This window comes from Sinocyclocheilus grahami, unplaced genomic scaffold (genome assembly GCF_001515645.1).
Source record: "Sinocyclocheilus grahami isolate Dianchi unplaced genomic scaffold, SAMN03320097.WGS_v1.1 scaffold241.1, whole genome shotgun sequence".
Classification (NCBI taxonomy): domain Eukaryota; kingdom Metazoa; phylum Chordata; class Actinopteri; order Cypriniformes; family Cyprinidae; genus Sinocyclocheilus; species Sinocyclocheilus grahami.
This window is the reverse complement of record NW_015505420.1, coordinates 616,238-634,588: the sequence shown is the minus strand read 5'-3', so window position 1 is coordinate 634,588 and position 18,351 is coordinate 616,238. Positions and strand designations below refer to the sequence as shown.

Below are 18,351 nucleotides of genomic sequence, written 5' to 3'. Positions count from 1 at the left end.
GAGTAGCGCTTGTTGTTTGTCATTTCTCTGATCACAAATGCAGACAGGGTTTTATGTTTACGCAGGGCGATGCAATGCAACGCGTAAAAAGACAGTATAAGTCATTATAATCAGTAATTATGTCCCTACTGGATGCAACAAATGCCTTGTTTGTAATGGGTTTTAATGTTTTTGTGTCGTTGCTCCGGCCGGGACACGCCATCACAATATGGTAAGGGGCGTAACATTTCCGTCACACGCTTGAGGTATTCGGCCAATCACAACGCACTGGATAGCTGGCCAATCAGAGCACACCTCGCTTTTCAGACCGATGAGCTTTGTAAAAATCGATGCGTTTCAAAAAGGCGGGGCATAGAGGAGAAACAATAATGTACAGTATGTGGAAAATAATGTGTTTTTTTAACTTTAAACCGTGTAAACACATTTCATTACACCAAATACACAAAATAATGTTCTTTTTAGCAACGTCATATGACCCCTTTAAAAAATTATTTTATGCCATATTCAGTGGCAGCTGGTCAATAAGGGGCGCTGGGGCGGGGCGGGGCGCCCCCGCCCCCCCAAGGTAGCCAGGGAAGAAGCCTACTTCAACATGTTAAAAATATATATTGCAAAATAATCACGAAATTGCATTACATACTATTTGACTGGTAGTCATGTTAGCACAAAAATCTAAACTCTATTTCGTTTGTTGTGTGTGTGTGGGGCGCCGGACAAATGGGTGTCTATTAGGTCTGTAAACTTTTGAAACGCATGTGACTTGAGGCTGAGCTCTAATTGGCTTGTTTCAGAGTGTCCTCTGACCCTCCCACTTTTGATTTTAGCGAATCAGTATTGTTTTTATATATTTTGGCCTCATGTGATTGAATATCTCTTCCAAGATGAAAGCAAATTTGATTTTATCTTTACAAAAAATCATTTCCCAAGACATTTAAATTAAGAAAAAAAAATACGGATCATGGAGCTTGGACGGAGATGGCTAGCTGGATGCGACGTAAGTCATGCCTTTTATTGTTTGTTATTTCAAAGTCCTGTTACAGAAGCATTGTGGACAGCGACACAGAAGGAAACTGAAACAATGCAGTTTAACTTGAGGCGATCATTGCGGTCCAAGTACAATGGCTCGTGTAGATTATATAGTTTTCCAATGGACATGTCTCTTTTCAAGTAAAATATGAGTCTTTATGGACGTTTTATTATATGCACAATATTAATACATAGTCATGTCTGACAACTTGACAAATATGTTTTCAATACCATTAAAATTAAGATGAAAAATAATGGTCTATAAGCATTTAGGAGATTACAGTTTTTGCATACTTATTATAATGGGCTTTATTACATTTTATTTGAAAATATAATGAATTTATATGCAATTTTTTTTTACTACAAGTCAAGTTATTGAACAATTTTCACAGTCGTTAAACAGATATTACAGGATTTGATATCCTGTGGCTCCCTCGTGTGGACAACATTAGCATTATGGACTTCATCTCTGAATCACATTAATATAAATGGCTAATTTGTTTGAACGATTACACGTTTAATGATTACTTTACTAACAATACACCCACATTAAACTCAAATTCACTGATTCATGGGAACTTCATGCTTTAACAGTTGAATGTTCAACTTCCATTTTTTAGCTTAGCAGTAACGTAGTAATATAATACATTATTATATCACTTTTTAAATGATTATTTAACAATTGCATTCTGCTCTTTGCATCAGTAGCCCCTCACTGCAGAACAAAGATCCAGGGGGCGGGGTTGTAGCCACATCTAGGGGGTGGAGATGGGTGGGTTTAGGGATAAGGGGGTGGAGACGGGTAGGTTTAGGTATATGTAAGGTGGGAGGAGTCGGATTTGGATCCAACCTCGCCCCCTAGATCTTGTGTTCTGCAGTGAGGATCTCCTTTGCATTCATAACAATTGCATTCTGCCCCGTTCTGCTCTTCAGCCCTGTTATGCCATCACTGTGACCTTTCTGACATCATATTAAAGATGACACCATAAATGAGCACAAGTAAGTTTCTCTTACAGTCTTGATTTGTATTGACCTCATTAAGCTCAAAAGTTCAGCTGTTATGGGAGAAACTCAATGATTTTTGAACTGACTTCACCACAGTAACATTCAGTGTTTCCACTGAGGATGATGGTATAGTGGTAGGTGTTTTACCTCCAGGTCTTTGGTGATGGGGTGATGAGCTCCGTGTGTGATGATGAGGATGGCGTAGGCACTACAGATCAGCCTGTGAGCGGCCTCGATCAGGCCCGCGTGCCAGTGCGTGACGCCCGCTCTCATGATGGCCATGCCCAGCTGCGCGTTATTGGGGTGATAAAGCTTCCTGAGAGCAGAACAGAGTCCAGCTGACCTCATATTAGGAGCACGGGTGATTTCAGAATCTCAGGAATGAACGAGGTTTAGAGTAAATCAGCAGACTCACGTGTATCCGTCCACCATGCGCTTTGCGTAACCCGCCGCCTCGGTGAACTGCTGCAGGAAGGACAGGACCTCGCTGGCGGTGCTGAGGACGCGCAGCAGATGCAGGCTTGTGTCTCCAAACACTGGATCCTGCTTCTCCAAACACTCGCGGCAGATCTTAACCACCTACAGCACCAAGCAGCCGTTAATGAGCGCAGATTAAAACGTACAGTACAGTGACACGACCGAGTAATATCTTCAATTGCATAGTTTTATATTAGTCTAATCGAAAATCATGGTTTCGACCGGTTTAGTTCAGTAAACGTTTGTCTAAAAGCAAAAATGAATAAATACTAATAGGCCTACTTTAGCATGTTGATGGAGGAACACATGATTTACTGACCACAGAAATGATTTTATAACAAAAAGGAAAAGTTTCATTCATTTACCGTGTGTATTTTTGTTCAATTTTGTTAGTAGGCTACATAACAGAAAATATTCTATATACTTTAAAAAGAAATCACAATAAACATTAAGGCCTTTCAAAGTTACTGTTCTTTATTTCTAATAAGTAGTTTAATCTCAAGTAAAAATTCTTAAGTAACAACATTTTGGTTTACGTATAAAGTAATGCATTGACTAAAAATGTGGTCTTTATAGTAAATCTTAAAAAAAATGTCAAACTATAAAATCTTTTTACTTTGTATTCAAAATATTTTTTATTTAAACATATATATATATTATATTATATTATATTTAATTTGATTAAAACAATTAAATTAATTTGAGAAAAAATACAGAATTTGGCTTCAACAAATTATTATTATTATTTTAAGTGTTAACACTTTTCATCTTGCTTTGGCTTTGGTGAACACACAGTGTAAAGCTCGTTGCTGATGTATGGAAACGCTGTTTAGATCCCCTTTAATTGGCAGTAACCAAAAAAACACAAGTGATTCAGTTTGAGCTCTTTCTGTGAAATCAGGATGGGATCGCTAGACTCACCTCATGAAAGTTTCCTTCAGTACGAGCTTCTTCGATCTTAACCAGAGCCTGAAGACTGAAATCTGTCACCGCCTTCACCACATCAGCAGACGGCTGCAGACAGGCAGACACACTTCATTATAACTACAGACTGATGATCTGAGGAGATCACTGGATGTTTCTAGCATGACTGTATTATCATTCAGTCATCTACATATAAACACCAACTACCTTGTGCAAACTGCTTTAGAATCAGCTAGGGAATTCAAATAGTCATATTAAACTCAGACTGCCAGGGACAGTGGTTTTGTATATTTTACTATAGTACAGATTTGGAGGCCGATATGAACCTTGTGTCCATCAGTGTCTCTGACAGCCGTCATCAGGTCATCTTTCATGCCGCTGGTGCAGTGCTCGCACTTGCAGTCGAAGTAATACTGCTGCTTGAGCAGCCGCTGGCGCTCCTTGGACACGATCAGGAAGTCCACATAGCTGACGGTCAGCTCTTCTCCTTCAGAGATCTCCCCCAGAGCCCTCAGCTCGATCCTAGCTCATTCCCAGAGTCACAGAGAGAACAATTCTCTTCAACAACAGCAACATCTATTCAGTCTCACACAAGTGAGGAATTATAAAATGCACTTGTTGTGTTAGTAAAAAAAAACACCTATAAAAGCTATTTTAGCAGCTCACATGGAACACCATGCTAAATCAAATCAAAAATACTTCATGATGAAGACATTGAGTGAGAACCCTAGAGCGGATCACAACTCAACATGTGACAGACCAGGTATACATGATGACTCGATGAGTGCTTCTACTCTTGAGTACCTAGACTAGATTACATAAGAACGGCTGGAGCTGTTTTACATAGTTTACTAAACATGAACAGCTCTTATTCTTATTTTCTCAATGTTTTCTGCACTTTAAGGAATAGCTGGTAACACTTTTCAATTCAGTTCAGTTCATAAACATTGATTACTAAATTGAACGGCAATAAACTTCCTTTTACAACATTTAAAATATCCAGGTTAATGTTAATTTTTAACATAAACTAATACATTTAAAACATTTCAAGTTGTATACATTAACATTAGACAATGCATTAGGACCAAACATATTGTAACAATGAGCAATAGTTAATTTATCAATTAAGATGAACCTAAATGGAAACAATCTGTTGTTCAGTGTTTGGTCACAGTACTTAACTATTAATAAATGTAGCCTTTTTGTAAAGTGTTATCAAATAGTTTACTTTAATGCTTCCAAATGTGAACCGGGGTTACTATCATTAAATAAAACTATAACCATTAAAAATTATTTTCATTACTTGAAACAAAATAAATGTTAACTGAAATTAAATAAATAAAATTTTTTAAAAAGTACTAAAATAACTAAACCTGTCACGAATCCTGTGCCTGCCCTTCCGTTCGCTCACCACCAGAGACCACCCGCTCATTATGATGGACTCTTGCACCACACTACTATTGCACTTCACACCGGACTACATTTCCCATCATCCATTGCACTGATTACACACACAGCTGCAACCAATCAAACACCCTACATAAGCCAATCCTCTTTCTCACTGCCGAGTATTGTTTAGCACATATCACTCTTCTAGCGATAGCTACATTACGGAGCCGTTCCTAGTTCCCAGTCCTTGTTCTATAGTCTTATGCTGCGTTCAAGTCCTCCTGGGACGTTCGTACTTATGAGTTGACAAGTCGTAATTACGACGTCAGGTGCGTTCAAGCCAGTTTAGTCGGCACAAGATGGCGGTGTACCTTCTTTTAATAAATTACAAGAAAATACAACAGGGTCTGCATTTTTTTACTTGGATTTCAGCTGCGTAACAAGAACATGACCAATTTAAGTTTATAGGACAACTAAACTATCAATTTAAACAAAAATTTACCGTCATCTACCGTTGCATTAATCGATTCCGCCATGTTTCTCATTGACACGCCCCCAACTCGGAAACTCGGGGCTTAAAGAAAATTTTAAACGAGTTTTCCACTCGTAATAACGACTTTGGGGTGATGTTCATGTGTGTTCAACTCGTAAATACGATCTATCCGACATGACTTGAACGCACCATTAGTCTAGTCACTTCATGTTGTCTGTTTCCTGACCTTCTGCCTGTGTTTCTTGGATTAACCCTTTGTCTTGCTGTTTCAGACTGTGTTTGCACCTCGCCTGGACTATTGCTCGTGTTATTGGATTACCCCTCTTGTCAAGCCCTCTGGATACTGTTCGCCGATCGAAGACCCACGCTAGCCCTAGGAATATTCTTTGTCTTGCCTGTGATATACCTGTGTTATCTGACCCTTGCCTGTTTATTGACCACGCCTTTGTAAATAATGCATTACACATGGATCCGCATGTCTCACGTCTCGTTCGCTCCGTAACAAAACCAAATAAAGTAAAACTAATTTTTAAAAAATCATTAAAATTATATAGACATATTAAAAAAAGAATAAACATGACGAAAGCACAGAACAAAATTATTAAAACTTTAACGGAAGTTAAAGTGAAATCAGAACACATAAAAATAAAATTGTATTCAAAATATTAACAAAAACTATAACAGTACATCAATGATACTAAAATAAAACTGAGGTGGACACAAGTCCTGCCCTGTTTTCCATATCATGAAAATAAATGATGTCTGGGACAGTCAAACTCTCAAAATGACAAAAAAAATCATAAAATATGACTTTTATGTCCTTTTTAAAGCATTAAAGTTCCAGTATTCACTGTAATTGGATTGAAAAAAGAAAGAAAGTCATCCAGGTTTGTAACGAAACAATGACAGAATTTTCATTTTTAGGTGAACTATTAAGGACATGACATGGCTATGATGCTGTGAGTAAGTCAGGGGTAAAAGGGCAGATGTTAGTGTGTGTCACACTGACTCACCTTCTCTTTGAGTGGAATGAAGCATCCAGAGCCGCTTGACTGCAAAAGAGAAACACACCAGACATTTAGATCTGGATTAACACCTAATCAAGCTTCTGTATGATTTAGGATGTTATCACAGGAGCTGATAGACATATGGTGGTTCTTCACTGAATTCTCATCTACTCACTTGCCGGGATTGAGAATGACGGTGCAGTTGGGCCAGCAGTCATGATTGACCAAACATAGGTTAGGAAACAGACCCACGCCCACCGCCTGAAAACCCCTCTGATCGCTCAGTGTAAAACCATTGCAGTTAATCTGAGGACGAGAGAAACATCTTTCTCATCTGAGTTTCATGAGTACAAGCGAAGAAGTGTGCGGTTGGGCAAATCAGTGCCTACCACACCAAAGAGATGCGACACGTAGTCCTCGCCGACGGGTTTGCTCTTTTTAGGCCAGTAATTGTAGAAGTGTTGCACATCGACTTTGAGTTCTTTCAGGTCCTCGGGGGACATTTTGGACAGGTGATCCTCCAGGAGGTCAAGGGTGGTGAGCTGAGCGTTGGAGACCAGACCCGTGTCCTTCTGAATACGCCACAGGATACGAGCGACCAGACTGCAATGTCAGGACATTGAACGCCAATAAACATGTGCCATTTGAGCCTGAACATTTCCAGATTTGTTTTCTTTGGATAAAATGTGGCTGCAGCCACAAGTACTAAAACGTATTGTTTCAGCATCATCACAGTAATTACACGTTTTACATTTGAAATATTTTATTTTTATTGTAACATTTTAAAGGTCAGTCTTAGATCACATGACTCACCGCACATTCTCATTGGGAGCTTTTCCTATATTTTTAATGGCAGAACATTCCTGCTTGTGTTCGTCCCATGCGGCACGCTGGCACGTGCGGTCACAGTAGTAGGCAAATTTGCACTGGGCGCAGCGATGAGGGTTCGCCTGCCGGCGGAAACAGCTGTGACACACCTGCAGAGAGAGACTGACAGACAACACATACAGATCTGTTTTAGTAGAATCCTCACTGAAAACATGCTATGTGCCCTATTTTCATACCAGTTTCAAACACATGGCTGTTCATTATGACCACCTATTACATTTGATGCAATTTTTGTAAAAATGCAAGCGGGTGTTGATGATGAGTGATCTGTGAGTGTATATGCACAAACAATGTGTGTTAACAAAATAATATAGGAGGTCCATGTCAGCGAAATGGTGTAAAACTTAATATACTATTTTTGCAAGAAATTATTTTGGTCTAGGAACCACATCTATTTTTACATGTAAACTCAGCTTGTGTGTTTTGGGATTCTGAGTGCCATCAAATATTCTAAATATTGAATTACAGCGAATGATTAATGATTAATTCTCTATCTATTTGGAAATCCTATTGGTGCTGATGTGCACTGGCTTTTCCATGTGTATGTCAAGTATATAAATACATGGCATGCCATCTAACTCTTGAAATGTCTTAATTTGTATTGTTGCTTGACTGGGAATGGATGGAATTTTTACGACCCATGATTTCCATTATAGTAGTACCGGATCACTCCATCTTGAGTCTGAGTTCAAGACCATATTTTTGCAGCTTGGTCTTGTAATGGACTTCAGAGTTTTTGGACACTGTCTTGACTAGGACTCAAGACTGATTCCAGTCACAACTACAATGCTGCGGATACGTTTTGTGGTCTGTTATCCACTCTGTGCTACCATGTCTGTGTGTGCTTTGAACACTGATGTGAAACCAGGCTTCATTCACCCCAAAGAAAAACATTTATTTACATGGTCTGAATCGTTTCGATTTTCTTTAGCTCTTGACTCAGACTCGACCCTCTTCTGGTCTTAGTCTTGACTCAACTCAACCTGCTCAGGTCTCGGCCTTGAATGAACTGATCTCAACCTGAGCACTTAACACACCTACTGTATGCCTGAAACTTAGAGTGTTCTTCTTCACGCTTCCCAAAGACTCTGGACATACAGTGGGGAAAAAAAGTATTTAGTCCCACAGAAAAAGCAGAAGGACAGAACTTCTTTTTACCAAGACACCTGTTCTTACTGGCAGGACTGTGTTGGGAGCATATGAGAGGAAGGCTTGACAGACTGAGATCTGAGACTGAGACTTTCGTCCCCTTGCTGCTTAGTCCTAACACTGTTGATTTACAGTTTATCTCTTGCCCTAGTACTTAAATCATGGAATCAAGCTGTATTGCCAGGACTCTTTGGACAGGTTATCACTTCCACCTGCATGTCCCACAATGATGGGACAGGGGTGATGGAGGCAGGTCTTGAATTGTGACTCTCATTGTGTGGATGTGAATGTGATGGAGCAGCACTCACATCACTGAGCAGCGCCTTTTAAGGTCTGAACTGCTCACTCCTTGACAGCCCAGTTAGCATGCGGATGTGGGCCACTTAAGGCGATGATATGGCACTGCTGGCCTTCTTATGGCCTGGGCAAAATGGATGTTTGCCTGAAGTGGCCCATATGTAAGACAGCAAAAATGGCCAAAATGTATCAAATCACATGTGGTCCTCTGTAGGTAAAGATGCGGTGTTGACGGCAATGTGTAATCTGAATGTGACCCTAAAGTGGCCCATGTGGTAAACAGTGATTATGGCCTAAATAGTGCCAATCAAATGTGGGCCACCTTTGGCAAAAATGTGGCATTATCGACAAAGGCTAATCAGGGTGTAAACCAAATGTGGTCCACATATATTTCAGCAAATGCTGCCCAGGTACATTAAAACATATCTGGGCCAGTTTTGGCAAAGATATGGCATGGTAAGCACTGGCTAATGTGGTTGTGAGTCTAAAGTGGCCCGTATATGATGCCACAAATGTGGCCCAGTTATCCTAAAGCATCTCTGGGCCAGTTTTGGCAAAGATATGGCACAGTGAGCACTGGCTAATGTGACTGTGAGCCTAAAGTGGCCCGCATATGATGCCACAACTGTGGCCCAGTTATCCTTAAACGTATCTGGGCCAGTTTTGGCTACGATATGGCACAGTGAGCACTGGCTAATGTAGCTGTGAGCCTAAAGTGGCCCGCATATGATGTCACAAATGTGGCCCAGTTATCCTCAAACGTATCTGGGCCAGTTTTGGCAAAGATATGGCATGGTAAGCACTGGCTAATGTGGCTGTGAGCCTAAAGTGGCCCACATATGATGCCACAAATGTTGCCCAGGTATGTTAAAACATGTATGGGCCAGTTTTGGCAAAGATATGGCTCAGTGAGAATTGACTAATGTGGCTGTGAGCCTAAAGTGGCCCACATATGATGCCACAAATGTTGCCCAGGTATGTTAAAACATGTATGGGCCAGTTTTGGCAAAGATATGGCTCAGTGAGAATTGACTAATGTGGCTGTGAGCCTAAAGTGGCCCTTATATGATTCCGCAAATGTGGCCCAGTTATCCTCAAACATATTTGGGCCAGGTTTGGCAAAGACATGGCACAGTGAGCGCTGGCTAATGTGGCTGAGAGCCTAAAGTGGCCCACATATGATGGCGCAAATGTGGCCCCCATATAAAATGACAAATATTGCCCAAATAATTAATAACAATTTGGGCCACTTTTGGCAAATATACGGCACAGTCAGCATTGGCTAATCAGTGTGTAATGCCGAGTTCACACTGCATGATTTTCAAACTCGTCGGATCACCGTTGTTTTCACACTGCATGACTATCTGGGGTAGCATTCAGTTGCTGCTGTGTTCACATTGCACGATGGATCGGTGACAGGGGGTTTCACACTGCATGACTTCACAATAAGAAGAATCGCCGACAGCTCTGTCTGGTCCGCAAACTACGTTTCACAACAAAACACATGCATAAAGTGGCCCGCGAGAAGTGATAAGGAAATAACGCGAGAACCCGAGTGCGTCAGAGTTCTCCAGCGAGACTGTAATTATTCATATATATATATATATATATATATAGCCCGCAAATTGTCTGTGAGCTGATTTCCAGCTACAAGGAGAAAAAGAAAAACAGATGATGCAGGAGGGAGATCCAGGGAACAGGGATTGGGTGTTCTGCAAAGAGAGTTGGAGGTAAATAATTTTGCAGTAACTGTTATGCTGATGTTGTGGCTGGGCAAGCAAAAGTTTGTGCTTGTTTCTGTATGATATAATTGTTCATATATCTATTAAAATACTGATATTCTGGTCTATAACTCCTCCCCGAACTTCCCTCTGCCCTATATCTTGGTCTCTCATTGGCTGTAGGTCATCGCCGATGTGTTTTTCAGTCAGAACTCATTTCACACAGCGTGATTGTGAATCGCCGACAGCTCCAGATATTTAGCATGCCAAATAATTCGCGGGCGTCTGCGACGCATCGGCGATTCCCTCAGATCGCGCCTTTGATAATTCACACTGCGGGATTGTCACTCGCGTGAACGAGCACGATTTGCCTCCAATGTCGGGCATTTGTCGGCGATTTCACAAAACCTGTTGGCGAGTGAAAAATCGGGCTAATATCGTGCAGTGTGAACTCGGCATAAGCCAACTTGTCCCATATTTGACATGGCAAATATGCCCCATATATTATAAAACAGATGAGGACCACTTATGGTTGTAACACTTGACAAATGAGGCCACTTCTTGGATGTAACACTTGACAATGGCTAATTGAAATGGAAGCTTGAAATTGTAAATATGGCCTAATAGATTTTGGCTACTTTTAGTAGGATGCAACACAGTTAACTGATGCAGGGTGATCTGGATGTTATTCTTAAAAAGGCTACATATGCAGCAATTAATTTTTTGATACATGCTTTTAATGGCAGTGTTTTATATGTGTACTGTGCAGCATAAAAACAGAAGTGCACTATAATGATTGTACTCTTACTGTCACCGTTTCTGTTAATTTGGGCTTTGTTTTCCCTTGTTGTGTTGATTGTATTATTCTGTTCAGGTGTGCTTAGTTAATTATCCTTGTTTGGTCTGAGTACTTAAGTTCCTGTATGTTCACTCTGAGGCCATGTCCACATGCACACGGGTATTTTTATAAAATTAGTTTTTCCTTCTTCCATTTAAAAAAAAAAAATCTCCGTCCACATGAAAACGCAAACGCATGCTATGAAGCGTGCCAAAACAACAGGTGGCAATATAATCTCAACCGTAAAGCCATGTTGGCCAATCAGAAGCCTGAAAAAGTCTCCAGTAGGCGGAGATAACAGCACAGGCGCCGATGTCACAAGCCAAAAACTCCGGTTTCGCAACACTGCAACCAGAGTTTTTGAAAATCTTCAGCCTGGCAGGCGTTTTCAAAAATGTTTGGTTTCAGTGAACTGGTGCTGCGTTTGCGTGTGGACGAACGGCCTAACCGCATAGAAAAAGCTTACGTCTACATGTTGCTGTGCTACATTGTGTTTGGATCTACCCTTGTTGGATTAAAGACTTATGATATACAACCTTTCATCTTCGTCGTGCACTCTTTAATACAGTGTAGCTATGACACTTACAGACTTACTGTGTAGGTAGAGTCTGAGTGAGAAGCATCTAAGTGAGAAGTGTCTTTCGATATTTATCTGTGACATTTTAATTGCTGCTTGTGCAAAACTTGGGTCAGATGATTTTATCAAGTAGGACACATTTCTGGAACTTATTTGAATATTTATGAAGGACATTTTTAAATTTCTCTTTACAATGTTAAGTATTGTTGATGCACAACTCACTTAAGGCTTAGTATGGCCCAGATAATGTATATTTATGGTTTATTTAGTTCATTAATAGCTCAAATGTGGCTGTGTAGTGGCCTGCATGTGGACCACTGCCAAAATGCCACCATTCCATGCAGCATGTGGGCCACATGAGGAATGTGGGGAAGACCAGGGTTAGAATAAAAATCAACTATGGCCCACATTAGGGCCAGTTTTGGTTTATTTGGTTGGCTTACATGCAACAATGGTAAGGCTTACTTGAGGCCCAAATCTGGCAAACAGAACTGGTCTGCCCAAATGCCAATATTCCACGCAGTATGTGGGCCGGAGCAAGGTGTTGGATCTGGGCCGGATCTGGGCCAGAATTAAAATCAATGTGGCCCAGATTTGGGCCAGTTCTGATTTATTTGGTTTATTCATGGCTGACATTGTGCCTTCTTTTGGCTTGCTCGTGGCCCAATTATGGCAAACAGGAGTGGACCGCCCAAATACCATCATTCTTCACAGAATGTGGGCTGGAGCAAGGTGTTGGATCTGGGCCGGATCCGGGCCAGAATTCAAATCAATGTGGCCCAGATTTGGGCCAGTTCTGCTTTATTTGGTTTATTCATGGCTGACACTGGGCCTTCTTTTGGCTTGCTTGTGGCCCAAATATGGCAAACAGGAGTGGACCGCCCAATTGCCATCATTCAACACGGTATGTGGGCCAGATGAAAGTGTGAGGTGTGGGCTTGATCTGGGCCTCAGGAATTTTGCTATCTGAGGAAAATTGCCTATTCCAAAATTTACCTCAGTGGCCTAGCATCCCTCTGTGCAGACAAAAAGTAAACAATCTATGGAATATGGAAATGACACACTCTACTGAATACACTCACAATGACAAAAGATCCAACTACTGCACATCCCATGCTGTAACTGAGCATACATTCACAATGTAGACTTCACAGTCTTGAAGTATACACAATTCTCTGTAGTCTCAGACTAAAGTTGAGCAATACACCCTCCTTTGGAAAGGTCAAATCCCATCGACAATATGGAAGGGGCTTTGCTGTCAAAAGCAGTATGCAGTAAAAACTCCTGCAGAGTTTATCTTCAGTTCTAATCAGACATACCTGAAACTGTTAATCAAGGTCCTGTTAATCAGGATTACTAAAAACTTCCAGGCAAGTTTTGAAATTAAACACTGCAGGACAGTGAACCTTCGGAAGCAGGATCGAAGGTCTCTGACCTAATGGTTTTTTTGAGTCCGTGGACTCAGTTGCATGGAAGGTTCCAAACTCTGATATGTTCTGGTAACTGTTCTGACATTGCATGATCTTGTTAATTCACGCTGCCAGAATATTACCGTGTTCTGTGCTTTTATTTTTACACATATCCCAGACAGTACCATAAAGACAAAGCTGCACATCAGCTCTGGATCGCTCTGTCTCAATTCCGGGATTGATCTGGCTTGTTATTGGATCCCAGTGAGGGTCTGAAACGGACATTCTGGCTCCAGCCTGCATTTATGCAGAAGGCCCTCCTGCAATTTGATGGCAATTTTCCAGAACCAAAGCAGTACACAAAGAGTACTGGGTCTGACGTTATTGGAATATATGGAATTATTGAACTGAACACCACAACCAAAGGAAACCTTCAAACTCCAGCATGTTCAATCACCTACCAAATTTCCCTCCAGTGCATGAACTTGATTGATCCCTACTGAGATCTTTGCCTCAGTAAATAGACTCAAAAACAAGAAAGCAGGACCTGATGGAGTTCTTGCAGAAGCACTTAAAAGTGATGCTACAACAAAGTCTTCACAATTTCAGCCATAGAATTTGGGAGTACAAAACTGTTCCTCCAGACTGGAAAGATGCAATATTTTTACATTGTATAAAAGAGACAGGGTTCTGGTGAACCTGCTGAAGGAATCATGGCATTTCAGTGCTGCCAGTAGAAGGCAAAGTACTGATCAGAGGCATGATCCTCCATCTCACACAATACATAATTGAAAAGATCCTTCCAAAATCTCAGGGTAACTTCAGAAAAAAAACTCCACCTCTAACATGATCTTTGTCCTATGGCAGATTCAAGAACAGCCTTAGCAGCAGAATAAAGACTTGTCTTAGCAAACTGTTGATTGACATATTTTCCTTGCCATGCCTCCCGGAGTGCTTATATAGAGCAGCAATAGGTTGTGGATAGGACTTGCATTGAGATTAAGTTGATCCGGCTCCTGTCATGTTCAGTCTCTTTCTGGCAGTTGTAACCATGTTAATCCATCCACTCATTCATCCTCTCTTATCCTCTGTAGGGTTATGGGAGTGCTGGAGCCTCTCCCAGCATGTCTCGGACCGGAGGACAGGTGCATGTAAACCATGTTTGTCTTAATTTTTCTCATATTTAAGCAGGATGGTACTCTCTTCTACATCTGCCATGTGCAAGCCACAACAAAGACTCTGATATGAAGGATTCATGAACACCAGTTTGCTGATTACTGGTCCTTTCTTGACCAACGATGGCATTCTTGGTCATTACTGATTACTAGTCCTTTAACCCAGAGGTCTTCAAACCTGCTGCTGGAGACCCACTCTCCTGCCCAGTTTATCTCAAACCTGCTTCAACACACCTGCTTGTAATTTTCAAGCAAGCCTGAAGACCTCGATTCACTGGTTCAGGTGTGTTTTATCAGGGCTGGAGCTAAACTCCAAGGTATACAGGAGCAGGGTTGAAGACCATTGCTTTAAACTGAAAGATGAAAAATGAGAAAACCAGTGAATCCAGAACAGAGCTGTATGACGTTTTTGCAGACACCAATCTAGACAGGTCCAACCACAGCTATCCTACAACTCCACACTCACATGTCCTAATTGCAGATGTATTAATTGGGCTCCTCAACCATTTTCAGTGACCTTGCCGTCAAAAACAGGTGTCTTAGTTTGCCACAGTGTCATCATGTAACCCTTCTATCCATCCATTCTGCAAACCACTTGTCCTTAGTAGGGTCCCAGGGATGAACCCTGGTGTAAACAGTCTGGACGGATGGCCAACATGGAGAAAATGTTCAAATGAAAGGTCACCGACATATATTTTCATGGCAATAACTGAACGGTAGGTATTCTGTGTTTACATATAGAAACAAAAAATATTTACATTTATTCATACAGAAAAAGATTTAACCACAAACTCTAGATGACTGTATTATTTTCTCTTCCATTATGCTTCCTTTATCCTGACAGTTCTGTTGTATGTATCTGTTAATATAAACAAGTAGATCTGAGTCTGATGTCTTTGGTTGTTTTTATGATCCCACCCCTCCTCAGACACATGTGAATCAGACAGGCAGATAACTCTCAGAAGGATCTTTATATAAATGTTCTTTATATGGGCAACATTAAACTCAAATCTTATCCCAAAGGATCAAATAAAAGACCATCTGGATGCTTAACTTGTGTGATAAATTGATATCCCTAAAAATGGGTTATATTTAATATGACTGGCAGATTGTATGCAGTATTGAGTCATTTTTGTACCATTTTTGATTAGTAACATGATTAAGGAATAAACTATTTAAAAATGAATAAACACATTTGCTGTAATTAACTAAGGTGATTCTACTCTGCAGGGCATATCCTTTAGACCAATTAAGATGTTTGAACTTTGCTTTAATTATAAAGGTGAGGAAATGTCAGCTCAGTCTTCTGGTGTCAACTTGCATGCTTAGAAATATTGCTTCATGTGATTTAAATAATTTTCTATTTTAAGATGACTTTACTGAACACTGATGTCATTGGACGCACCATCGCCTCCCCCTTTAAAAGTCAGCATACAGTAAGCAGACATGACATCCAGGTTAACTCTTTGTTGTCATTTGTACTGGTTTCATCCAGACGCTCTCGGAAACATGTTTGTGTTTACAGAAGCTCAAAGGGCTAAGTACTCTGTGCTGTTTTCCACAGTGGCTCTTGTCTTTTTATGGAGGTGAAACTATGATCTTGTCACATGAGAATGGAATCTCTCACACCGTTTAGCGCTCATAACATCTGCAAGTACACAAAAATGTCACGATAGTGACTAAACATAACCCAGTCTGAAATTCTCCTGGGGAAAAACCCCAAAACGAAATGTGTATCTAACAGGCACAGAGGCTTTGCATTTAAAGAAAAAAAAAACAATATTAAGAAATAAAAATATGGCATTGAGGAGAAACGTGGCAATGCAGCTGGTTTTAAACCATCAGCAAACATCTACACACTGACTGCAGGAACAATACTGATTAACTATGAATGTTTTCACATTCACATGATTATAAATAACGTTACATCTAAAGCATGTCCTTCAGTTATTCTGGTGACTCTGTGCACAATGAATCTCTTCAGAACAACAAAAGACAGACTTTAAACATTTACATGAGCAACACCTGTAGGGATAACCCTTCAATCTACAGAATATTTACTCACAAAGCACAATCTGAAAGCCCATTTTTGACCATTTTAAGATGTTTAGCACAGCTGATCCTGAATTAGACACTTTGGCCGCTCCGTAATCTGAGCTCTCACATACTGTAGCTAGAGCTTAACCTGCAGAATATGTACATAGTAAACGTCGTTCTCCATTTAACAGAACTAAACCAGTCCCTTTCCATTATTTAAACACCAATTCCAATATAGATTTGTGAAGGTACATCTATAGAAAAAAGTCTGGATTGTTCACATACAAAGACACTTTCTAATATTGATCTACCACAAGCACGGTTGTGTTTGTGACAAGAGAAAACAATTATTTTGTGCCGATAAATCTATGTACAGTTGCCATACTCTCCGAAATAAAGGTTACAAAAGCTGTCACGGGGGCAGGACCTTTTCAAAAGGCACACTTTTGTATCTAAAGGGTCCACATTGGTACCTTAAATTAGTACCTGAAGTGTACATATTAGTACGTAAAATGTAAAATTTTGTATCTTTTGAAAAGGTGCATCCCCAGTGACAGATTTTTACCTTTTTTCTGAGAGTGCGCTTACATACTGCCACCAAATCTCTTCAAGTTCAAAGAGCAAAATAACCAAAAACAGGGTGTTTTACTCTTATTTTAGTGTAATTACAATTGGAAAACGACAAGTTTTCCAATATGATCTCTCTTAATCAAGTCACATTTGTGATAATATCCTTTTATACCACTTCACCATCTACGTGTCCCAAAACAACAAGGATTACTTCATTGAGATGTCAACAGGTCAGGGTCCACAACATTCAGCTTAGTTCTTCTCTCAAATACTCCTTTCCCAAAGTAAGCCATTCCTGACCAGTCAAGTCAACTCGCAGCTAGTTGCCAAACCCTGATCTTACCTGTCAAACACAACTGCAGCGAAGCTCGCCTCAGCAAACACAACATCTCCAGTTGATATCTCCTTGGTGACACGGAGGCCACGGCCTTTCTCCCCGGCTGCAAACACTTCCACAGGATCCATCTTTTCCACGGTCATGGTGACAGACTGTTGTCCGCTACGGCTAAGGGAGGAACTGCCGTTCCCAGTGCTTACCTTCCCATCCACCCTATCCACTCCCCAACGCATGGCTAAAAATAGAGCTGCTCCTTTCCTGCCATCAAACAGCAGATACAGTGAAGAGAAGTGCTGTTACTGGCATGAAGGAAGCAAACCAAGAGAACATGGTTGGAGCCCCAGGAGTATTTTTGTCCGTCAGCTGTGTGTGCTCATCATGGGGAACATGAGCTGACAGAACCGGACTGACTGTGCTGGAGTTGATAGTGTGAGGGAATACAGATGAGCATTGGAGTTCAGAAACTGATATAGTACATCATCGTTTACCTTCATCCATCATTATTCACATTATCTTTGAATAAGGGTTCAGCCTAATGTAATTTCCATCACATCTCAAAACATCATTCATTCACTGGTGGAAATGACATGCTAAATATTTTTAAATGTTGCACCTGCTCTGAATGGTTATGTAAAAGTGGCTGACTCTAAAGGCTAATTTCATAGCTAACTTTTTTCACACATCACAAGTCCCATATTTTATTGAGAAACAAGTATATTCACATTAGAAACCGCTTTTTGGCTCACAGTTTATATTAGGTGGCTTTAATGTACTTTACCAGTACAACATACTTATTTTTTAAATGTTTGTGCATTGTAATTACATTTAAAGTAGGCTACTTGCATTTCATTAAAGGGGTCATTTGATGCGATTTCAATTTTTCCTTTCTCTTTGGAGTGTTACAAGCTCTTGGTGCATAAAGAAGATCTGTAAAGTTGCAAAGACTAAAGTCTCAAATCCAAAGAGATATTCTTTATAAAAGTTAAGAGTCAACCAAGCCTACCTAAAATGGCTCATTCTAACACGCCCCCA

General features: G+C 40.5%; 1 protein-coding gene across 1 annotated transcript in view; it reads right to left on the bottom strand.

Annotated features, from left to right (window-relative positions):
- The window catches only part of smyd1a (SET and MYND domain containing 1a), a 20,317-nt gene extending 2,674 nt beyond the window's left edge, over positions 1-17,643 (bottom strand). The window contains exons 1-9 of the mRNA XM_016289140.1: positions 17,326-17,643; positions 7,135-7,311; positions 6,711-6,924; positions 6,497-6,627; positions 6,328-6,366; positions 3,759-3,954; positions 3,430-3,522; positions 2,447-2,610; positions 2,179-2,347 (exon numbers count right to left, since the gene is read on the bottom strand). Coding sequence (XP_016144626.1) covers positions 2,179-2,347; positions 2,447-2,610; positions 3,430-3,522; positions 3,759-3,954; positions 6,328-6,366; positions 6,497-6,627; positions 6,711-6,924; positions 7,135-7,311; positions 17,326-17,552 — 1,410 coding nt within the window. The 5' untranslated portion in view covers positions 17,553-17,643. The remainder of the gene's footprint in view (positions 1-2,178; positions 2,348-2,446; positions 2,611-3,429; positions 3,523-3,758; positions 3,955-6,327; positions 6,367-6,496; positions 6,628-6,710; positions 6,925-7,134; positions 7,312-17,325) is intronic.
- Positions 17,644-18,351: the final 708 nt, after the last annotated feature.